Consider the following 25,893-nt stretch of genomic DNA (forward strand, 5'->3'; position numbering starts at 1 on the left):
AAAACATGTTCTTTACATATTAATGTTCAGTTTACTGTACATGAATGTTCCTTTCACTGTAGTAGTATCCTGCCTCCTGCTTGCATAGGTTCCCACTGTTGCTGAACGTAAATATTAAGCTACTTTCAACACTGCAAATATGTCATATGTTGCCTACTGCAGATACTGCTGAACTTAGCTTTTTATTTACAGACTTGTAGCTATATTTTTGATGGAATTCAACCTCCAAACCTTAGCTTTTGCTCTCTAGAAAACTCACCTACTATGGAAAAGGTGCCATTTACAACTTTAGATCTTTACTACATTTTTGTCTCTTATCTTTTTATTTGACCTGTTTTTGTTTTTTTAACCCCTTTCCACCTCCCTTTTGTAATAAGAAACTCCTCAATAAACATTCAAGGAAACTCACCAACTTTAAGTTGTAAAGGAAGCGATAATTTTTCACTGTATTTATTACTGTGTTTCCTATTTGTTTATAGGTTTAGATTAAATCCTGCTACAAAGTACTATTCAAATCCTCAGCATTTTTAATTTTTGTAATACTTGCTTCAAACCATGTGACCTAAAATGTTTCAAAAATCTATTTTGGAATTCTAATATTTTAGGTAAGCAGTTTACTAAAAAAAAGAACAAAATACCCATTTTATTATTACACCTCACAGTTCTTAGCATCACTTTGAAAACAGAAGACACGTGCATGTTTTACATCAACAATTCTTTATGGAATGCCTATCTTTTTTAGCTCTTGGTAATTTACCCTGTTTGATGCTATGGTTAGTATGTGACCTAAGCAACTGTGATGATACTTAGTAGTTAAAACAGTCAAAAAGGAACTCAAGGTTAGGTGATGAAACTGGTAAAAACAATATAAATATTATATGACAAAGGGTGCTGGACTTGTTCTTTTCTTTCTTCACAGTTGTTTTAAGACAACTTGTAGTTTTTAGTGTAATGTGCAGCTAGCAGTTTTCTAAAGCCAAAATATTCTGGTGTTTTTGCTGAAACTATCTGTAGGCCAATTACAACAGCTACAGTTGAAAGTATGAAGGAAAACAAGAGGAATTCACAAATCCCTATAGTGATTTTTTTTCTCTTTAAGCTTCTAGGCTAAATTATTAGAGACAATTTGGGGCCATCAACATTCCTCAGGAATATTCCCAATATCTCACAAACAACAAGCGGGTAAAGCAATCCTACGGAAAGTGCCTGCACAGACTAAATTACATATTCGTAATTTATACTGCTGTCCACACTTTGTGGCTTGACTCTCCAGACACAGTTGATTGCATTTTCTGGTTGATATTTTTTCTCAGATTTATTAATGTAGTTTAGAAAATATTGTAAAAATGTTAATATTATGATGCAAGTGACTCTTTTACATAAATTGCTCTCAAGTATTATGAATTGTCCTGTCAAGATGTTATAGTTCAGAACTGACCAAAAATCCACATTATGCTTCTTTGAAACCCTTTGGTTTTTACAGCAATGCACGGTTCTTCTCAGTATAATCTATGGTAAACTGCCAGGTTAAAAACTTCAATGACTTATAAAATGACTCTAAAATGATTTTAAAGAGATCACAGAAGTAGTGAAAGTTCATCTTTTTCATTTCCAAAACCCAGGAGGCTAACACTTTTTGAAATCTAACCATAAATATACATTTCTGTCCTGCCTGGAAACAATAAACCAATAAAACACACTGCTTTCTGAGTTCATTACAATTTATTGTGAAAGCAGCATGTATTACACCTTATGAATTTCTATTTCATTCCAGTTAGGCTCTATTGTAAGTTTGATCCTTTCTTATTTTCCTTTCCAGGCAAATGCCAACTGTGCTTTAACAGTGTAAAAAATGCTACAGATTTGATCAGCTCTTGTATAAGGTTAGAGTCATGACTAATCTGCAATGTTAGGCAGCATGCTTGGAATACTCAGTTTTAAAAGGCAGAATTTGTAATAGAATCCAGTTTAAATATTTACTATGGCACATCCTCATTAAATGCAATATATACATAACATAAAGCTATAGCACATGCATTTTTTTCCTAACGAAATTGCATAATTGTCAGAGTTCTAACAGGGTGGTTATTCCTAGATGGTAGTTTGAATTCTGTGCTGGAATCCACTAGCTGTAACAGCTTCAAAGACAGCAACCCACTCTTTGTTGAAGGAAAACTAATCTGCATTTTCCACATTAAAAATATATTTCAGGGATTTGTGATGCAGTCTTCCTCAGCCTACCCAGTCAACATGTCACTATAACCAAACTACAGGAGAACAGATATGAGTAAGCTGCACGGGGAAAGCACAGTTTCATCTCCATATGCATTCACTCCTGTGCTTCCTGCTGAGACCTCCAGCAAATGTACCAATTAGTACCAGTTGTGTTGCTGATTTTCTGATCAGCTTTTTTCATACTGGCTGGCAAAGACTTTATGACATAGAAAATACTGATACAAATACAAAAGCCAGGTAAGCTGGCAGAAGTAGGTGCGTAGTCACAAAGTTAGAGCTACTGTACACTGCAGGCAAGAAATGTCCCTCTGTGTTCTGGTGATATGGTTCAGAGTCTCATCCATAGATATTTACATTATTAAGGGACTTGTCATCCTGTGTTGGAAAATACTACTGTACAAGCGCAAGCCACGTGTTCTCAAAGTCAAAAATGCATGCATTTCATATTTTATAATAAGAAAATCTTTTATTGTGCATAGAGTGGTTATCTGTTAAAAACACTATGCTGAGGTAATAAAATATTTTTTTTTTCTGAATAAGCTTTTACCTCTGCTTATTTATTTTATAATTCTTTGTATATATATATATATCTGTATGTGTTTGTATGTGCTTTTTCTAGACTATGGGGAAGTATTTATCACATGCTGAGTACTAAGACACCTATTTCTCTCTTTGTGTCTTCAGAACAGGGCAAAAGTGGATTTTAAGTGATGCACATGTGTAAAAGAAATAATTTTACATTCGGTGCATAGGTACCTTGTTAGAAACACATGCTACTAAAAAAGTAAAAATGACACAGTCAAGATGCAAACTCTCTCCAAACCTAATATAGGCTCTTAATACCATACAACAAGTGTTTTCAGAACAAGCTGGATAAAAAAGTAAGTTTCTAATAGGGTATTAGATTGCACCTGTTCCAAACAAAATCGATCCAGTCATTATGCTCGTCCCATTTCTTTTTTCTTTTTGTCTTCATCTTTGAAATAGACTACAAAGCTTGTAGAGAATCTCAGCAGGATGCCAAATCATTTTAACCTAGCCCAGCAAGATATCCATTGGAACTAGAGTAGTAAATATGGATTTGGAATTAAAGATCAACAATTATCTAGATATAAACTTATTTTTCTTTGTTTTCTTCACTTTTACCTAATTAGTCAAACCTTTATTTCTTTTATCAATTGCATATGTCTTTTAGCGGTGGTGTCCTCTGTCTGCAAGAGATGGAACACATACAAAAGCAACTGAAACTAGCACTTAGAAACAACTGCACTGAAAGCAAAAAACAGCCAAATAAAAAAATGAAAAAAAATCCCCAAGCCCTTTTGTGTGGATGTACAAGAGATAACAAGGAAGACAGAGGGCTTTGTACACTGCTATGGGCATAATTCCCTCCTTCCTTAAAGCTCTTAATCAGGCAGAGGACTATTAATCTTTCTCCAGTAGCAGCTACAGATTTTTAAATTGCATTACAAACCCAGGCAATATGATGATAAAAAAAATCTGGATTAAAAAAAAAAAAAAAGAAAAAAAAAGAGGTATATTACTTTCTTATACAGGAGAATGAAAACACATGACACTTACTCTGTGCAAACTTGGGAGGATTGTCATTAACATCAGTGAGTGTAATTGTCACTGTTGTAGTTCCAGAGAGTCCACCCATATGTCCTCCCATGTCCTTTGCTTGGATGACAACAAAGTATTCTTCTTTGGCTTCTCTGTCCATGTTGGGAAGAGCTGTTTTAATTATAGCTAGAATAAGGGCAGGGGGAGAAGATTGTCAGATACAGACCCAAATTCATTTTTGCAGGTATTTTTATGAATATAGGTTAATATTGTTATAAAAACTGAACGCTAAAGATCCAGCCTCTTAGTACCAAGGAAAAGAATAGACTAAGATTTTCAAAACAGTATATTATTGGTCACCTACCTTGATTTAAACAAAAGTGCAAGCAAATCACAGTCAAAAATAAGAATGATTCCTACCTGTGATACTTATTTCTTTTTTCTTGATAAAGAATTTGGTTTCTTTCTTACCTCCCACAGAAATCAAATGTTTTCCCATAGAAATAAAAAATTAGGAATTGTAATGATGCATTCTGCAAATAACTCCATTGTTATAAATAAGGTGACTTATAAAAAGGGTGTTAATGTAGAGTATTAAATTTTTTCATTCATAGACCTGATCAAGGTGTCACTGAAATATTATTTCAACAGCTTTTGTATTAAGCCTACCATAACTTTTTCTCCATTATTATTTTTAGGCAAACAGTTTCCACTGTTATTTTATTTTTAATTAATTAAAAAAAAAAAGTAATTTACACAGTTAAATCAGGCCTAGACTTGTAAAAAAAAAAAAAAAAAAGCCACATTTAGTATTCTGCATTTTACTCTAAGAAAAGTTAACTAATTCAATAAAGTGCTATTTTTCTGAGGCGTGTATTTTAATTTGGCTATTAATGCATGAAACACTCTATCCCTTGGCTACAGTTTGAAAGATAAGAGAAAAACTAAAATATCTTAATAAGTGTCTACAAAAGAATTACGGTTTCTGACCTTTAAGGTATAAAATTTTGGGGTATCTCTGGGTGATGACACTAACACAATCTGTTATTTCAATATTCTATCTACTGTCTCAACCATAAACCATTTACTAGAGGCTAAGAGGCAAAGATAAATTCAAGTTTCAATTTCAAACAAAATGAAAATGTAAAAATGAAATGTACTCTTTTAATTACTATAACTGGAGCTGAATGTTTTTAAATATTGAATATTTCAGAATTATATGGGTTGTTACCACCTGTATTTCTGTGTTCACTATCTAGAGGACTGAAATCAGCTAAAAAAAAATAGCTTCGGTATCTCTTATGAGAAACTCTTATGAGAAACTAACAAACACAAAAAGGCTCCATCCTTTCCTAAAAAATTAATGTGATCAAGACAAAAGACAAACAAAGAGAGTTATGCACAGAGGATTTCAAAGATAACCAATTGTTTTATTTATTTCTTTATTCACCAGTTCTCCAGTTGTGCTCACAAGAAATACTGAAATTTTCAATCTATTTTTAGAAAATTTCAGATCACCAAATTCTAAAAAAAAAAAAAATAATAAGCTCACCAAATAGCAATAGGCATACAGCACATTAATTCAATCCGTTCTACTTCAATTCAAGCCAGAAACAAATTGAGAATAAAAACAAACTCAGTTTCAGCATGTTATGATGGATGAAAATGATATGCGCCAAACAAGAGTGTAGTTTAAAAGCAAGAGATGAGAATTACCAAAGACTAATGTAAGGCGGGTAGACGCTTGTTGGAAAATTGTATTCAGAAAAGTTATCAGTGGCTTACTGTCAAAGTGAATGGATGGATGAAGTTGTTCATAGGGTTTGTTCTACGTCTAGCATCATTCAGTATTTTCGGAATGATGGAAGACAGGAAAAACTTATCAAGCCTTTCAGGTGACACAAAGTTGGGAGTAACTGCAAATACTAGAAGAACAGGATTACAGTTCAAAACAATTTTGACAGATTGGATAGCCTAAAAAAGCAGGATGCAACTCCGTTTGGCAAATAAAAAGTATTTTGTGTGGGTGAAACAGTTAACTTCACAATTACAATAGAGCAGGTGACTCATGAGATAAAAAAATGTGGAGTCAAAAGAGTTGAATATGAGTCAACAGCATTTTGCTGTTAAAAATGTTCAAGCATTTTCTGATGGTATTTTAGCTAGTATATTGTATGCAAGAATGGTGGTTATCCCTTCAGTCCCCACACACTGCTGGAACAGTGTGTTTGATTTGGGGTATTCCTTTTCTGTATTCAAACTGATGAGGAATGTCCAAAGCAATGAGTAAAATAGCAGAAAGTCTGAGAAAAAATCTGGTTCGAGTAGGTTAGGGAACTATGAGCAAAGAGTCTGCAGCCAAATATCCAAAACGTACTGGGAGCTACTCTCCTTTCCCAACGAGAGTAAGAGAAGAAATGATGGACCTACGATGTAAATGACAAAATGGGTTAAAGTTGCAGCACAAGAGATTTCAGTTAAACATTAGGTGAATGCTTTCTACCAGAGAAGGTTAAGTACAGTTAGAGAAGGCTGCTTCTAGAATTTATAATATTTCCATCACTAAAAGTCTGTGGGAACCTATTATTCAAATATCTGTTGAGAATGGGAAGGGGTAGATCTCATCCTTTTTGAAGGTAGGGTTGCTTACTGCATACTGCTTGAGGTCCCTCTCCATATTGCCTAAAACTTCTCTGTGTATTCTAAAATACTTTCCAAACCTTAGGCCTGTGAAAACTTCTGATGGACATGTAGTTCAAGCACTGGAAAGAAACCTGCATCATAATTTGGCTACAAATCCTCTGACTAAAGCTGGAAACCTAAGGAAGTGGGCTGCAATGTAAAGAAATCAGGAAGTAACCTATTTCTTCAAAGTATGAGAACATCCCCAAGGAAGTTCCTTTTATTTATTTATTTATTCTTTTTTGGCTGAGTTGCTTTTCCTAAACAGCTATTGGTGTCACACTGCTCAATAGCAAATAAAACAGCTGCAGAATGGGATTTACTTTTACAGTGGTCCTAAATGCACACAGTGAGCAATTCACACAATCTGCCTCACAACTTGAATCGGTTAAAATGCACCCCCGTGGACTACTTTCAAAAACCTATTTGGAAGAATATACACTATCTCAAACTGAAAAAGATCAGGGGAAAAGAAGCAATGTTACAAAGGCTATAGCTGATGAAGAGGAAGAAGAGAAGCAATAAAAAATAAGGATCTGTTTTCCATTTTTCACTTCCCTTTTTTTAAGGATCTCTTTATGGTAACACTGTAACAGTACACGTAATAATTGAGAACATGGACCAAACCCAAGCAAGCACTATGCAAAATTGGAATCTGAACCTGAAAAGCTTTTCTTAAGAATCTCATTCATCTCACATGTTTTGATGAAGACTTCCTGCTATTTCAACTAGCATGCTTTGGAACTTTCCCTTCTTCATTTTGGAAGAGCTAAGTAATTGCTTTGATCTTCCTTCCACACTAAAATCTTGGTGGAGATTTTTATTAAATATAACAGCCATTTAGGACCCAAACTACTGCAAAATCAATCTTGTAATTTCTTCAGAGAGTTGTGAGATGTATTCTTTGTACTCCCATGAAGCACAGTGACTTCATTGATGTTTTAGCAGCCCATAAAAAATGTTCACTTGGAGACCTCTGGAAAACCCGCACCATAATTCCTTAAAAATGAATAGATCACTACTAACTTTCTTGAAAATTAAAGAAATTCTAGTCCTTTGAGAATGTCATACAGGCATACTGTTCCACTATTTTTAAATTCAATTTACCCTTCATATAAATCATAATCTTTTTAATAAAAATTATTCCCATTCCTTACTAAGTTTTAATGCCTCTAGGACTTTTATTCTAGCAAGACAAGAAAAATAGCTGTAGAGCTGTAGTCTCTATCTAAGTTGGCTAACTTTATAGAAAAATTAACAATTACAAGAGTATCTGAACTACATTCAGATGTAGACGTATTTCAAATCAAAGCCATTAGCCACAGTAAAAATAATCTCTGGGTAAGGAAATGAATGCTGCGTTATATAATTACATGTGGAGTGATTCTATGCCATTTTTTATTTTTAAGAGAGAAGCTAACAGTGTGCATATTTTATTACCATGTTTATTTTTTTAAATTGTATGGGGAAGACGGCACTACCTGCCTCTCTGTTAAACAAAAAGATGAAGGTCAAATGTTGTTCTGTTAAATCTCTATAGTTTCTTGTGTAACCTACAATCTATTATATCTACTTTTTCAGCCCATATTACTTCCATTTACATGGTTTTTCAGTTCTTGCTTTCATTTTGAAGTAGACCTTGCAAGCTTGCCTTTGTGCATAAATGAACATTACCTGTCTTTCACTAGATATATTTTTCTTGAAGAATATCATGATCAGATAACACCTATTATAATACTACCATTTCAATTCAGATGAACTTGTATCTGGGTTTTACAGTAAGGAAAAAAATGCTTTCATCTTATACTAGAGACTTACCAGCCATTCCTTTTTCTCTGGGAACAAGTTTTCACTGGAATGTGAAAGGGTCACCCTCTCACCAGCTGAGAATGAATGCAGTAAACAAACATTTTGCACTGCATTTATGAACCTGTTTCCTTATGATTTTATTTGTCATGATCCTACAATACTTATAATTCTACTAAACACTTCAGAAAAAGTAGCTTTGGACTCTTTTTCAGATATTTCCAAATCTAGCTGTGTAGCTCAAAGTCCTCTTTTCTAATTCAGTCTCCGGAAGCACAACATTATTTAGATATGCATCCCCAGTTCTTCTACTCAGCATGAGAAAAGTTTTTGCTCTATCTCACTAGCTTTCTAAAATGATGGAGGTATTGCTCTGAAATGCAAGAAATAAATGTGGTATCAGCTTTTTTCTTAATACTACTATTACTAGATAAACTCTAGAAACAGAAATTACTTTTTTTTCAAATGCCAGTCTGTCTTGATCTTAAATGAATCATCTTTACCAACTACAGATTGTCATAACTGCTTTCAAACCTCTCCGCAATGATTTTATACTTTCTTTATTAATCAGAAAATGCAGCTTTTGCCACTGCTGCAGGACCCAATCCTACATACTTTATCCATAATGGTTGCACTTTATACTTCTAAGCAAAAAGCAAGAACTGACCCTCGGGTCTGCTGCACTAGCGGTTTGTCAGTACAACACTCTCTCCTAATGGGCTGTCACCAAGACAACTCAGAATCACCAATGATTCTCTGTACAAACACCTCACCACAACTCCTAAGGTTGTACAGTATACTTAGTACACAATGGCAAAAAAAAGGTTCATACTAGTTTGAAAATATACTCTATTTTCAGCATTGCACCTAAGCACATCAGGGACTGTACAGACCGAGCTGAAGGTGCTGTACCCAAGTGCTAGTGACTGAGCACAGACTCCAGAAATTCAGTATGTGCTGGAGCTGATTCTGCTACACTGGGAATGATACTGCTATCAGGGCTACAAACCTATCTTCTGTCTGCTACTGCACTCACCTGCCTTCTTGCCTGGGAAATGAGTTCATACACCTTATTTGCTAAGACAGAACAACGGAACAACATCTATCCATCCCGGTTCATGCCTCTTACAATTATTTCAGTTTCAAAGATAAGTTAACTGTAACTGAATCTGTAGTAATTAGCAGGAATATCACAGCAGCACTGGTTAATAAAATGAGTTAGAAAGCTGTAGTTCAATCCAGGCTGTGACTAATGTTGAACAGGTTCATTCTCTACACCAATCCCACCAGGGTTTAAATCTAAACTATTCAGAAACTGAACTATTTAGAAAGGGTCTGTTGAACATGAGTTAGTTCTGTTCTTAGAAGCTCATTACTTTCCCTTGCAGTTGAATGTTATTTCCTGTATCAAAACTGTTTTCCCATCTCTCTCTCATTTGAAAATGCTACCTTGTCATTTTATCATGAGTAATTACAGAAACAGTCCCTGTGCCTCTCTTTTATTAACACCTTTCAAATATTTGTACAGTGATTTCATATCCTCCTTTAATCACCTCTTATCCAGTTTATACAAATTAAGTTCAATCAATCTTTCATTCTAAGTCATATTCTTCAGTCTCTCTCACCTTAGTTACACTGCTTTGAACTTTCTTCAGTGCCTCAGTAGTCTTTTTTTTATGACGATGTGTCTCACCAGTACTACATACAGTATTCTGGGGGCAGTTTGTGCTATTACTGTTGCCCAGCATTACTAATAAACTGGACTTTAACAACTTGGTAGAAGAGTGAGTGTATATCTTCACAAAAATGTTTGTAACTCAATAGTTGCTGTCACTTACCCTCATTACCTTACTGATTTTTATTTTGCTGGACTGTATTTTAAGGTCTAGAGGGAGGAAGGCAATAAAGACTGTAAATAAAAATAGAAGATTCAGAACTGACTTCAGCTGAATGCCATTCTCACTCCTCTCAGGCCTACTCTTTCATGTTCTGAATTTCAGAGTCACACAGTGTCTCAGGTTCAACACTGTGTTCCACAGAGTGCCGCATACTGAATCATTAAAAGCTCTGTTGGTTACAGCATGTGGACTTTCACCCGGAAGTTAAAGGTAGGCATTGAAAATGAATCAAATATTCACTCTCCGAAGAAATATCCACAGGCAGTTAGGAGAGACTTTAGTTTTCTAGGCCTCCTTATTCTTCTGTTTTCATCCCAGCTTTACTGACTTGAAATTTGGCCATTGTACCAAGTGACCATAACCAAGATGGCAGCATTTAAAAGCTGTTCTTTTTCATATATTGCAAGGGCTTATGCTTGAGTAATGCAATGCATTTTCCAGTGCAGTAGGGCATTTGGTATAATTCGCCTTGTTCATGTATTTCAGGTGTGTGTAGGAGTGACAGTACTTAAGTAAGTTCATGTGAAATGTAAATAAATGAGACGCATCTGAAAATGTATTTTCTTTGCCATTCCTATATTGTAGAACACCGTGTCACTTCGTATTATATTCCATTATGATAATCTTATTTTAAAGCTGACAGTCATGATTTAATATCTTCAAAAAAGCTTAGAAGTGAGAAGTATACTTTAGCTGCTTCTAGCAGTCTTAAGGAAGCCCTTCCCCAGCATTTTGACTATCAGTATTTGGATTACGGGACAATATATACAACTTGTATAATGCTATAAATGACACAAATTATGATGTCAGTTTTAGCAAATCTGACATCAGTTACTCAAATATAATGAGTTATGGACTATACTGAACATTGTGAGTTCTGTTACTAATCTGATGCCATCACATGGTAAGTTTAGCCTTTCATAGAAAATCTGATTCTGTTATCTTTGTAATGTATTATTTATGTTGCTGTCTATCCAATGAACCTATGGTCATATTAAAATTTACCTATGAAAAGGGAAAAAATATTCAGAACGGATCATGCCATCAAAAAAGCATTTACCCTAAGCCATATTCAGAGGACTGAATGAAAAATAACTTCTGAATTACCTTCTTTCATGTGTCTATAACTCATATAGAAGAATTTGCAAACTAGAACTGCAGTAGTGTATGTATTTTTCATCTAAGGTAATGGAAAACTATTGTTTTATGGGTCACGTAGCAGAACTTTTTCCTGTGCACCCAGTATTATAGAATTGTTTCAATAAGGAGGTCGAGAGTAATGTCAGTTTCAACCAAGAGTGTAATTCCAGTAATGATTACACCTAGTTAACATCAAGTTAGTAAGAAATAAAAAGCAGAAGAGTAAGAAACTGCTTCCTTGGATTTGGCCTCAAGTGTAACAGCCCTTTCTACCACAGGCATGAAGGACACCACAGGCTTCTTACACCTCTGTTCCCTTGTTTTGATGATGCTCAGAGTACTACGGAAGGCACGATTCGGATTATTCCTGACAGTGAGTTCTCACTGTACCATTGAAACAAAGCAGTGACATAAGACAATCTTTACTCTGAGTCAGCAAATGAACAAAATTATAGGCAGCATCTCTGGCTGCTTTGGTAGCAAATTTGGTAGCTGCACAAGATCTAAATATAGTCTTGATTTCTACTACACAAATCTAATAAAAGGCCAGTCACCTAGAAAAATAGTTGATAAGCTCTAAGTAGCTATGCTTCAACACTTGAAACACTCCCCTGAATGAAGGAAAATATTTACATTCTTCAGTAGATCACGTTAACATAGTCTGTTTCTTAACATAATAATTCCATTCTGGGGAAGACACAATTCTAGACACAGTATCTGTGATCAGAATCAATTCTGTTTCAAATATATTGGAAATATTTTCCACTTACCAAAGCTGCTAATAAAAAGTAAGCCCAGTGAAAATGTAACTAGAGACAAGCATACAAAAACAAAAACAAACAAACAAACAAAAACAAAACAAACAAACAAAAAAAAACAGCTAACATGCTTGGAGGGTCACCTTCAGGTTTGTTTTGTTTTGGACAAGATACTAATCTACCTAACTCTTCTACTCCAATTTCTACACTTTCACCATAGTACCAAAAATCCTCCCTCATGGAAATTTTAACTGGGTTCCTGTGTACTACAAACAGATGTGTAATGGGTATTCCTGGATAAGCTTCTACAAGAAAAAATACATTGGATAAATGTAAAGAAACAATCAAACATTTAAATACTTTCCGTTTGCTTTGGAAATTTTCTTTTTTGTTAAAATGCACCTTCTACTCTATATGCCCATGGTAACAGCAATACTGTCCAAATTACAGAGAGGCTAAACTAGCGTGCATTTTTTATGCACCACTACCTCTAAAAGGTGAAATATTCAGTGCCACAAGCTACTGCAAAATTGTAGCTATCTTAGCATAATACTATCGTCATTTTGAGACTGCATGTAACAAACCATAAAACTCTCTGCTATGTAATAAACATTATCATACCCTTGCTCTGAAATTTTTGTATTACCAAGAAATGTGCTGCGTACTTACTTATGTTTTTCTGAAATCAATACTTCTCCTCAGAAGAGGAACCACAAAAGGCTGCTGCCTTTTAGAGATGTCTTTTTCACCATGCACAGTATATGGCTGCAGTTTCTACAGGAATACCTGCATCTGGTTTGCTTAATGACTAGATTTTTATGTATGTTTGTTGCTTATATATTCTAGATAACATACATAGACAGCTGGAGGGCTCTCTATATTTTGACATTTAATATTGCTAGTAGATTCCTTTTTCTCTAAGTGAATGAAGACATCACAAATTTTGCACATTTTAAAACATTAAGCACTACAATGTATAAACCCTTTGAATACCATAGAGACAGCCACATACTCTCCGGATTTAACTAACTATCCTTTGGCTAGCTGTAGGAGTAGCACTGTAGTTATACTGCAGATGAAGACCGTTACATATAGATGGCAAAGACAGAAAGGATGGCCTCAGTACATAAACTCGTTCAGTTGTAATGATTTAGAGAAGAACGTAATCGATGCCCTACATAGATCTAGAAAAATAGGGAATCAGAAACCATTTATTCATTCAGAAGCAGAACCATAATATGAAGCCACTTACCCAGGGACTGTGGCAAAGCCACAGTTGAATTCTTTATGATTAAATTCTCTTTAGAAACTAACGTCATTTTCATGGCAACTGAACTGCTACTGAAAGTAATATTTATAACTGGAAATGAAGGTAGGAGGGGGAATTTAATGCAAGTGAAACAGGAGAAAAATCATGATTTTCAGGTTCACCAAAAAGCTTTGGAGTTTTCTCTGGCTTTCATGGTAATGGAAATCACTTTCCTAGGTGATGAATGGTTATTTCATTGGATTAAGAATAACGTTTTAATGCAATACAAACAATAAACCTGAGTCAAATTAAACAATTTTTTAGGTCTGGAATAACTTCTTTCAGGCTATTTCATGTGAAAGAACTGGAAAATCTTCTGTGTAGCTGGAGAATATACTCCATCTCAGCTGATGGGAACAGGTGAGTACTATCACTACTTCATTAACTTTCCCTTGCAGAAACAGAGAAAGAGCCTATAGCTAATCCACCTCTAACGGAGACAGCTACAACAAATCATTCCTGCACAAAATAATTTGTAATACAACAGAAAACAAAATCATGTATTTTTATATCTAATGGTCAGGGTTCTGTTCAGAGTTTTATTTCCATGTGACTTTTGACAAATCAGTCAGCATAAACTAAGGGGCTTCACTGATAACACCCCCTTGGCATACTTATTTTTGAAATAAGCGGGTTTTTTTCACTGTACCGAAAAAGTTATTCTTTGTAGGACTGTATTTTACATTCACCATAAAATCAAATACTGAACTACATTCCAGAGATTGTTTTCATTCTCAGGACAGTTTTCCTTCAACCAGAAGAAAATAATGTAATAGATGAATCCCATTTATTGATCTACACTATTTATGTCAAGTCCCTGCAAGCCAGGGCATTTCTGGGAAAAGAAAATTACTTTTCCCATGCAATCTCACTAAAAAGAATTAACAAGCTTCCAGACTTTAAAGAGTCTAACAGTTTTCTGTTGTTCAGAAAGCTTTGCACATTTGATCTATCAAAAACATCCTTTAATAATTCTCCTAGCACTTACTTCATAATCTTGTTAATCAGCACGAGTACAGGAATTTACTCCTTTATGGCCGCATAAATTCAGGTGATTTTTTTGTATGTTATAAAATTAGTTATAGTTTTCTTCTCCTTACAAGATCACAGCTGCTTGACTTACAGTGATTAAAATCTACATCAAGTAACAGGTGAAAGAACATAAGAAATAATCCCAAATCACTTTAAAAAAACACTTCTCAGAGACAAATAAATGCATTTTCTCTAAGTGTGACATATGTATAGCAAACAGGAGGAAATGCATTTATTGGCACTTCTTTCACATGACTCGCTCAAGATCTTAAAATCACAGAGAAATAAAGTCATCCTAAATGCACACTAATAAAAGTTCATACCAAAACTCAGTATCATGTTCTTTCTTTCCTTGATTCATCCAGTCAGGAAAAAAAAAAATCATTTTTTTAAAATGAAAACACACAATATACTCACTGAAATTCCCAAGCTAAACTGTACCTTCTTTAACTGGAAATACTATAGTCTCATATCAAAAATTACATTATGTTCATTAAATTCCTCAGGCTAAGTCTTCCAGTCCCTAACCAGTTATAAGTCACACAACACTTTCACTGCTTTCAGTTTCGCTTCAGTAACTTCTGTAATATTAGTGTTACCATTACTTGCATTACCTTTAATACAGATTTTTCTTTGTCTTTTCACATGTTCAGACTCTGATGGGATACATGTGAGATGTGTTACAACTCAGTAATGCTGACAGACACCTCCTTATGTTCCCTGTTTATTATATGAAACATTTAAGAGGCACAGCGTAAATATAACCCAGGGATTCATATTCAGTTACCTACCTGTATGTGGTTCAATAGAAAAGTAAGGCTGTCCTTCCAGAATGCTATAAACCAGCTTGGCACTATTTCCATAAACTGGATCATCTGCATCTGTAGCTGTTACTTTAGTAACAAAGGTGCCTAAATAGAAAGAATATATAACATTAACATTAACACTCTTCCTATAAATTTGCATAACTTACTCAAAAATAATTAGGAACAAAAATCATTTACTTGAAACTCTGAAGAAATTTGTGAGGTATAATAACAAATAAAGAAAATAACAATAACAAATAAAATACACAATAGTAACCTACAACAGTATTTGTGGAACACAAACAAAACATTTTCCTTCATGATGTTATATGCCAGCAGACAGAATTTCTGGGTAAAGGAAAAACCTTTTTAGAACCTGTATCATTTACTGTAGACTTGGAGCATTTGCAAAGGAATCATATCAAAGGGATATGAAATACAAGGTTAATGATACTATATTATATGTTGCATTTAAGATTTGCAGAATCACATTTGAAAGAACCTTGCCAAGTTACAAGTGACTGCATGGAAAAGCAATAACAAAAAAGGATTCTTTTTTCTTCTCTTGGCTTGCAGCCGTAACAATGGTTTGATGTGGCCACAGTGACAGTGTCAGGACAGCTTCTATTGTCTCTGAAATCAGTACCTGCCAATGAGGGGTCCATTGCCTAGTCAGAGTTATAATCTATACTCTGTCCAAAAAAAATGGTAGAAAATTTTAAAGAAATTGCCTTCTTCGTTGTTAGGCAACATAGCATTATGCAATTAGAAAAATCAAATGAAATTCAGTAGGTTCTGTTAAACTTTCTGCAGAGACCTTTTTTTTTTTTTTTTTTTGGATGACTTAAAAAATATAACAATGACATTAATTAGGCTAGCAATAAAGAAAATACCTAAAGAGGGTGAGAGTAGGAGAGAGGTTAAGGGCTGAATTATGTTTCTCATGTTCAAAAGGAAAAGAATTATAGCACCCACCAAAATGCTCCCCCTTTCTAGATGTGCCAATAAAAGTAGCCTCCTCTTCCTTCTCACACTTTGTGCTGCTGAATCCAAGTTACACCTCACTTGAAGAAAGGAACAATAAATTAGATGCCATCCCATATGTGATACTGAATATGAATGTAGAAGTCAGTGATCTCTTCAATTGGATCCAAGCTGAAACAGCAGGTGATGTACTAGGTTTCTGTGGGAGTGGCAGCTATTATGAAATTTTTGTTTTGTAACCTACCAAGGCAGATGTTCATGCAGAACATCATACAATGGGACAAGGCTGGAATAAGATAAGGCTCATTCACAGAACAGTGAACATTTTTGTTAGTGTGTTTTATCTAGTGGCTTCTCTGTTTTGTTTCCATGATCTTCTCTATACACAAAGGAAAATAAAGAAGCGAAACTGTTGACTTCTTTGAGATTGTGTTTGATTTGCCTAGCTGGCTCTCATTTCAAAGGACTTCAGAAATAATTACATTGCTTGTTTAGAAAGATTTGATGTATAACATCTATTATTTTTTCATTTCACTAGAGAATTCCTGAAGACTTTTAGAGATATTTATTTCAAGATTTCAAAATTTAAATGGGTATGCTGATTCTTTGATAAACACATCTTTTATCCCAAGTGTTCATTAGACATTAAAGTTGAATACGCCTTAATAAAACAGGCAATCAGTGTCTAGCATTGCTTCCAATCCTGATGCTCTGCTCTCAAGACTTTTTTCTTGTGATAGAAAATAATTTAATCACTTACTGTGGCACCAAGCTTATCTGAAATGTATACATACACAAAAACACATACATAACAGTCAGTATTGCCATTCACTGTTTATATACACAAAAGGAGGCAAAAAATAGCACGACCTTCTTTCTGTTTTCCAGGTCACCTGAAGTGTGACTATAATCTTGTCTAATAAAACTAATAAGGGAAGGGAAAAATAAAATAGGAGCTCTCCCATCTCCTAGAATCAATTTCTTATACTGCTAGTCTCTCACCCTCTGCACTTCATTTCCAACCATCATAGACAGTTCTGAGGTCTCTGAAATTCACTAATTTGCTCCCAACAATCTTATTGATGAAAATTGTTTATAAAAGATGTAAGCAATCATGAAGCAGAAATTAAAGAAATTACTTCCACTACTGAAATTAGATAGTTAAGCTTTTACATAGCTTAAATTTTATCACCTTTAATTTAATTTTTTTGTTTTATGCTATAACTCAAGTCTTCTGCAGGTGTGAAACATGCCACATCAATATGTTCACAATGGCAATAATAAGTATATAAAGGAGCAAACTTAGTCCCATCTGCAGCTGCAGAGGATGTTGCTGCCTCAGTGCTGCTCTGGTTCCACCGCAAGATGCTGAGGGTCCAGAAGAAATAGTAACCTGTGCCACTCCCCTGAGGGACAGGACTCATTTCAGCTAAGCATGAACAAAAGATCTGGAGAACTGATAAAATCCTGAGGGTGCAAAGTAATGCAGAAAAAAGAAACTCACAGCCACCACAGCTATTACTTAGGCAACCTCCATAATGCGGCAGAACTCTCCAAGCTTTGGACTAGAGCTTTGGATTATCAATATTTAAGTAGGATTTTACTGCACTACAGACACTGTAGTTATAAACCACATGTATTTTTATTACATGCATAATATGCTTAAAGTTTTAAAGATAAAAATTTAGCATTCAAAAAGCAGTAACAATCCAGGAAAGAGTATTTATGTAGTAAATGCTCTTTGAAAGATAATGTTCTGGGTTCAACCCCACAAATAAACAGCTAAGGTTTCTGTTTCTGTTTAATTTTGACTGCATTTGGCTTGTGTTTGTTTCTTCATCAATGCTACAACAAACTCATTTAGCTAGAGACTATAAATTTGAAATGGTGCCATTTTTACAAGAAAGCCACTATTATAGTCCAAGTCACTGTTGCCCTAATTACAATAATATGCCAGTCTTATATAATCTGGTCCAACAACATAATCACTGTTTCTTTTTTTTTTTTTTCTTTTTGCACTTAATATTGCCTTATGTAAAATAAACCCATTTTTTAGACAGATGAGGCAAATTTTAAGATGTTCAGTTAAAAACTTTCTGCATTTTCTTCTGAGGTACACTTTTGCAATGCTAATGACCCTGTGATTAAATATGGACTGCAAAGAGATTCAACAGATTTTAATTAATGAATATTTCTAATGCGATTTAGCCATTAACCATTGCTGATTGTTTTACTCTGTTAGTGTCAGATTTCATAGTTTCTCTTTGCAACAGGCTAGCAATCGGGGCCACAATTAACAAAAAGGTATTTTAATATGGTTAGGTAAGAAAGCCTGTGTTTGCTGGCAAACTAAGATTAAAAGCCTCCATAAAAATAAGATGTGTGTGCTCAGCTAGTGCTCTTCCATTGTTTTGGCTGTGTTTTTATGTGCAAGTCAGGGTACAGATTCTGCACATTAGTCAGAAAGAAAAATGCATATGCTGCCACAGGGAGTAGGAAAGCAAAGATTTTTTGGTATGGCAGTGAAATGTGTGTACCGAAAAGAAATCAAACTTGTATGTTTAGAGGATGTAACACATAGTGACAAAAATTTACATGAATCCATATTCAATGAAGCAACCATTTTGTTGGAAGATTGCAATAGCTGGTAAAAATAAAAAATGTGACCATGATGCAAGTTTGTGGGACTATGTTTTCTCATTTTCCCTAGGACTTCTGTTTTCTTTGCTTTTCTGTGGTCCATTTTAGTCTCCTTCACTCTTTCTTTCCTTCCCAAATTTTGACAGGCTGAAATCTCCGTTTCATTTAGGAGATCTGATTACAAATCTGACAGGGCATTAAGAGTACATTTGCATGAAAAAGACCTACCATTATTTACCAACTGTTTTGTTTTTCTAAGAGGATCACTGTGCTTCAAAATCTCTAGCTAGATTTTGAGTTTGGCTGATAGCAACCATGCAGTCAGAAGTGGTCAAAGCAAAGCATTGTTTGTATTCAGCAGGTCAGATAAGCATTCTTTCCAAAATGAAGCCTTTTCTTCACTGTCCTTCTTTGCTATAATCTCACAGGTAGCATGACAGTTGTTGTCATGGTAACTATTTTTTATTGAATAAAACTGCAATAATCTCATAAAAACCTGTATAACTTCTTGACATGTAAATTATTACTGCCTCATTATTACTGCCTCAAAGCTGGAGAAAGTTATTCTTATTTGTTTTTCACTGTGGCTGATTTTTTTAAATACTAAAACATAGTTTTAAGCTTCATCATCCTATATTCTGCATGAGGACATTTCTTAAACACAAAATCTATGAATTAGAAATTTCAGTAGCCAAATAAGTAAAACGTATATGGAATAGAAACCTGTGTAATGCACTTCAGAACTTGTTAACATATGCAAAATACACACACACATAATATTATGACAGGTATTTTAAATTCCATAGCTTGATGTGTATGCAGTTATATATTTGAAGCACAAACTACGTGAACATACGTATATGTGGGTATGTCATATGAGTGTTTTAGGGCTCTTTTGAAGATCATATGTTATTTCACTCCTTCCTCCTGTATCAGTCCTTCAATGTGCTTATATTATTATTAGCAGCTATTTAATTTCAAAGCTCTAAAGGCCCAATACATGGATCAGATCTCACAATGTAAGTACTCTCCCCAAAGATTCTGTGAGCCAAGTACCAGGAAAGACAAACACGGACAACTGAAGAGAGACGAGGAGATAGCAAGAGGCTGGAAATCATGCCGGGAAGCAATGTCATCAGCACGCAGTGGTGCTGCTGCCTGACCTGCCTGCTCTCAGCTTACCCATGGTGCCTACAGGACACGGGCATCACGGAAGAGTTTTAAGGATTGCTCTGAGAACAAATGACAGAGGTCTTATGTGGGTTTTTCAGGAGATCTTCCCACACTTAAAAGAAAGTATGTGAAAAATAGAAAGGTGTTTGCTCTTCAAGTGTCCAGTGGACACCTTGCAGTGATGGAAACTTAATGGAGGAGGAAGAGGCACCCTGAGCATTGGTAACGAGTAGAGTTATGGGCCAGAATGGTCCACTAACAAAAAACGGGCAACGTAAGCTTGACATGCTTGAGAGAAAGGAAGCAAGGATCTGTTCTGTTCTATCTACAGTAGAATCCTGTACACATCCACTCCTAGAGGGAGAAACAAGAAGGAAAATTTGTGTAGTTTACAGGTGTAATACTGATATGTGTGTGATGAGAACCATATAAATACATAGATAGATACAAGAATTCACTTAATCTTCTGCAAAGAGGAAAACAACAACAAAAGCTTCCTTACAATGAGAAATTGTACAAGGAGGAATAGCTCCCCAAGGGAAATAACAGAATCCTCCTCACTGAAGAGTTCACTTTATTGCACAGGATGCTAGATAATGTATTCTAAGGGAAAACCCTAGAAAGACAGGAAGATTAACTAATAGGGTAATTTGTCTTTCCCGGCTGTAATTTATTTGACTCTAAGTAGTGAAATACTGTGATGCTGTCATGATCTTGTTTATGATGATTAAGGTAAAGGAGGAGGAAAAGAGCTTTATTCATACTATTCAGTTTAGGCTCAACTGGCTAAATTAGAGCAGAAACCTAGAGCAATGAGGTATCTGTCCAACAGAGGAAGAAAGAACTGCTCTTTCTTTCTTGGTTGACCAGAAAGAAATCCAAATTACATTAGCCAGCTAAAGTAAATGCCTACATTTGAGTTGTATGACTACTCTCTTACACATACGTACTCAAAATAGGTCATACCAGCCTTCCAGGAACTTCAATCACGTAAGCTCTCACACCAACATGCAAGTGCAAATCTTGCAGGACTTTTCATTTACATTGTTTTCCCTATATGCAAACCTATGTGCACTTATATACTTATATAGACGTATGCACTTTCTGAAATAAACTGCATTTGATATATTTCACGATAAATTAAAAACTAATCTAAAATATTCAAGTAACAAAGTATTATTTGTTTTACTTTTTTTTTTTTTAGTAATATATAAGCAGTAGTATGTAACTCACAGAAAAAGAGAGATTTGAGAACTCAGTACATTACAGACCTACAGAAAATGGCAGACACTGCCCAAAAGAAGAGAGAGACTAAAACATAATTTGTAACACCTCACCAATCTGGCTTAAAGAAGGGAACTGAAAGAATCAAACAGGAGCAGCTTGGTCAACAGCAGGAAATAACCGCTACAACAAAGTAAGAAATACCACGCAGGGAAATGCAAGAAACTGTTTCCACCAGGAAAACTTTTATCTTTTCATGCATATGGGGAAAACAAAGTCAGGATTGGCTCCATAATCAGGAGAGGAATCTGAGTTGTTTGTTTCTTCTAAATGTTACATCTATCTTAATACAATTTTTAGAGTAGATGGTTTAGAAAAGTTAATTAAATGTTTTTAAAATATTAATGTGCAGCATGTGTATAAGTCAAAACCTCTGAACAACTGAATACCATACAACACGTAAGACAACTCTGTCTTTGGATTGCTCATGTGCCATTTTAAGGACTTTTATCACACAAGGCAAATGGGAAAAATATATTGTATGCAAATGTATAAGTGTAGAAGTATGAAAGGTGATTGCTATGCATAGGAGAAAAATGCTTTTTGTACAGCCTACAGACAATGGAGCAAGCTGGCAACCTTCAGCATTTTACAGCTGTATAATGAGGACTGTGGGAAGCATGACTGTGAAATCTAATAAGCTGCATATTTTACAATTTTTTGTGCATACACTAATTGTGTTAGGAACTATGACGCTGTCTTTTCCACATGATCTTTAGGAAAAAATGTTTTACATAGGAAATACATATTTAGATCTAGTGATATAGATAATCTTTTAGCAATTATCCTTGCTGATATTACTTACTGCTTGGATTTAGCTCACATGAATCTAATAAGAAAGGGCACTGTTTTTTCAGTTTTAAGGCTGGCAGTTTGTTCTTGCTACAACTTATAAAATGGTGCCATTAAAGAGCCTGCAGGTATTCCTTTATAAATTCCCCTGGGTGGCTGTTTGTTAGGATTACAATATAGTCTCTAACATCACAGACAACAGTAGAAGGGTAAAATACATTTTATATTCAACTTAAAGAGTTATGGTTTCTTTTCACATTACTTTTTATTCTCCCTTTAGATACCACCTTCACTATGGAATATTAATTGATATTTGTGAGAGATTTGGGAAACAGCTGTTCTTTTGTTCAGGACTTTTGGAAAGACTGCTCGTCTCTAATCAATTGACTATTTCCTCAGCATTCATTCTGTGAGGTCCCTAGGCAAAGACAGTAAGATTGGATGATCATTGTACACTATATTTTCAAGCTGAAAAAAGTACTTAAAGGCTTGTTGATTTCAATGGAAGTTTCAGGTTATGCTCAGGTGTAATATATAAAAATATAAATAAATGAATAATTAAGTGACCCTGGCTGTTTACAGCAGATATTCTTTCATTTCTAACTTTCTGTTGTGAAAAGAGCAAATGGCTGGTATAATCTTGCAGCTTTGATATCTGCTTGCTTTGTTTGGTAGAGTGAAGCCTATAATGCCAGCAACGATAATCCAGGTTGCAAAAGCAGACTCTGAAATATTGGCCCCTGAGGCTGCTGTGGAGCAAGCATATGGCAGCAGAGACCATTTGGGCCCCAGGGAAAGGGTACAGTTGAATCAGCTGCCCAGCAGTACTGTAGTGGCTGATTCATGAGAAAGCCGTATTGACATCAGCTCCACAGGCAATTGCTTATCTGTATTCATGAAGAAACATTATGTGCTGCAGATTCAGCAACTAAACAAAGACAGAGGTACCAATTCAGGGGAGGGGTGACAGAAAAAAATGGACTCTGAATTGGATCTGAATCCCATTTTCCCAAATGTCTAGAGTGTCCATCAAAGAAAAGTTTAACTCAGACCACCTGAATTTATAGCGCTTGAGGAGTACTGGTATCCAGCGTTGTAAAGCTAAATCTTTTGTGTTATCAGAATGATATAATTTATACTAATAAAAATTTCTTCGAGAATACTGCTACACAGAATATAATTTTCAAACCTAGAACTTTCTACCTTATGGTTAGAACTTCCTACATTTCCCACAAGCAAAAAAACAGAGAACAGTCCATAGTTCTGTGGCATTTCACAGAGCCCCAGTCTGGCAGAAATCTTTACTGGTCTACTACCTCTCATCTATCTCTTTTCTGCTTAGGCATTATCCACTGGCCAGCAAATGGGCTCATATCACAAGCACAGCTCTCTGGAAAAATGAAATGGCATGCGTTCAAAAACAACAATATAAAAACCCTATCATTGTTTTAAACATTTTTCTTCAAGATTCAGAATTTGGAAAATTTGGGAAAAATCCTTGTGAAGAGTGGATTTCAAGTTTTAACCAAAAGAGAAAGTATCAGAAACCTAAGTCAAAGATTTATTTTCACAAAAATCACAGAAGTATGACCATCCACTCAGTATGTACAAATGAAAGCAACCACAAGATAGAATTTCAGATGCAGAATACCAGGAATAAACTGACTACATGAAGACAAGAATCATCTGAAAAAATGATTGTAGGACAGATTCTTGTAGATTACAGAGGACTAGAGAAGCATGTACCAAAGAATACCAAAATTCTCTCTGCTCTGGCATCACACGATAAACATACAGCTATGTCTGTCTGTCTTTCCTCATTCTGTGAAACCAGAGCACCATCAGAAGATGTGTTCCTCTACAGGGAACTCCAAAAGGAGCTGTGACTTTGATTCGGATTCAAATGGCTTTTCCTGATGAGTTAATGGAAAGAAAAAGGCAAGTTCTGTCAAAAGCCATTACACATTTATAGCTCCATACTTTGCGCTGGTAATTTAGGATTTATTTCTAAGAACTTGACTGTCTTCCGAACTTGAACATTCAAGTACTTGCTGCCATCAGTACTAGGTATTTTGAACAATCGCGTTAATTTTAGCAATTTTGTATGAAGTCAGTGAAATAGCTTGGTATATTCAGGACAATATATAGGTTGGTAAAACTAAAGGGTAATATTACAAATCCCTAAAGACAAACATCATAACTCCATCCACGGTCCTCAAGCTCATAAAGGTCATTTAAAAACAATAAAAAGGTTATGACATTTTTGATCAGACCTCATGAGAAATGGAGAGTACAAAAAAAAAAAAAAAAAAAAAAAAAAAAAAAAAAAAAGCAAATACTTGGAAATATGTTTTTACAAGTCCCAATAACAAGTCATATTAGGGAGAAGACTGTCTTGATATTGAATGTATCCTAACCAATTACCTAAGGTTACTTACAACCTCGCTTTTGCAATCATCTCAGTCACGCAGAATGTACAGGTTTTAAACACATGCAACACTCCCTAAAGAGATCCTAGTGTAAAATGCTCTTCAGGAACACAGTCCATGAAGTTGATTATGCACAAGATGAACAAGGAGAGGAACAAGACCACACCAGGATATACATTTTCCAACAGCTGTTACATTGTTGTACATATTTTACAACATCTGCTGCTTTTTTCCTTAGCTTTTGCACTCCCTTTGCATTTACCCTTTGGGCTAATTTGTAGTTGACCCCAGTAATACAGTCCTTTTACTCTACAATTTTGTGACAAACTATCATTGATTTAACAGTCATGCTCAGTGCCTTAAAAATCAATGAATACATAAAGAAAAAAAAACAGTAAGAGTGTGGTGGATCTTGATAACGTTTCAGGTCAGGTTTTTATCACAACTTCCCGATTTATCAAGTTGTTTTATCACTATTCATATCAGACATTGCATGTTGATTTCATATTCAGCAGATTTTGTGCTCTTTGCAAGCATTTTGTAAAAGAAATAATATCTTTGGGAGAATGGGAAAGAAAAACTATGCTGTGTACAGTGTGCTTGTACTGTACAACTAGATGAAATAACTGTTCTGCTGTTGAAAAAAACAACAACAAATGATTGAATGATTTCTTATTTACAGTGGTGTAATCAAGGGTAGGCTTTGGTTCAAAGAAAAACATTGCTAAGTAGAAGTGCTTGTTTCAAAATTGGAAATTGATATTCTGATTCAACTGAAAACCTAAACTCTTTAATAAAGACATTCTTGCTAAGTAAATACTTTTCATGAAAGCATTTAAGGACAGAAATATTGTTCTTAGCTTTTTCACTTTGTTAAAATTTTCAGGTGTTAAAGGTAAAAGCATTTCTAGAGCAATGGCACATAATGGCACTCATGTTATGACTTCTTTTTTTCTGACTGACAGGGAAATTCTTAGTATTTGGAGATTATTAAAGTTTGCCTGTTTACCTTAATTCAGGCAAACTATGAGATAATTCTCTTTGCTTATGGCTTTTGTTCTTTTTCCATCTGTGCCCTTTCTTATTTCACTAACACATTTGTCACTCTACTTCTGTCTTCCCATCCTTCAACATGATGCCAGCTGTCTAAACACACTTGTCTTCACTAAGAAGAAAATCAAGAAATTTCACTCCTCATTCCTCTTTTCTATTTTCCTCATTTCACTCTTAATTCCTGAGGAAAAAAAAAAAATCCTGAAACTATACTGTTCAGAAGACAATATCCACTCTCCCTCCCACTATCACCTCTGCAGCATGTTTTCAGGGAATTCATCAATCTGTGTATAGCTAAGAAACCATCAC

The 25,893-nt window shown here is 34.9% G+C and overlaps 1 protein-coding gene across 2 annotated transcripts in view; it reads right to left on the bottom strand.

Annotated features, from left to right (window-relative positions):
- The window catches only part of CDH8 (cadherin 8), a 147,315-nt gene that overhangs the window by 62,550 nt on the left and 58,872 nt on the right, over positions 1-25,893 (bottom strand). For both annotated transcript variants that reach the window (XM_040571362.1, XM_040571363.1), the window contains 2 exons: positions 15,215-15,334; positions 3,817-3,984 (listed from right to left, as the gene is read on the bottom strand). In XM_040571362.1, the coding sequence (XP_040427296.1) occupies positions 3,817-3,984; positions 15,215-15,334 (288 nt within the window). The remainder of the gene's footprint in view (positions 1-3,816; positions 3,985-15,214; positions 15,335-25,893) is intronic.

Source organism: Cygnus olor, chromosome 12 (assembly GCF_009769625.2).
Source record: "Cygnus olor isolate bCygOlo1 chromosome 12, bCygOlo1.pri.v2, whole genome shotgun sequence".
NCBI lineage: Eukaryota > Metazoa > Chordata > Aves > Anseriformes > Anatidae > Cygnus > Cygnus olor.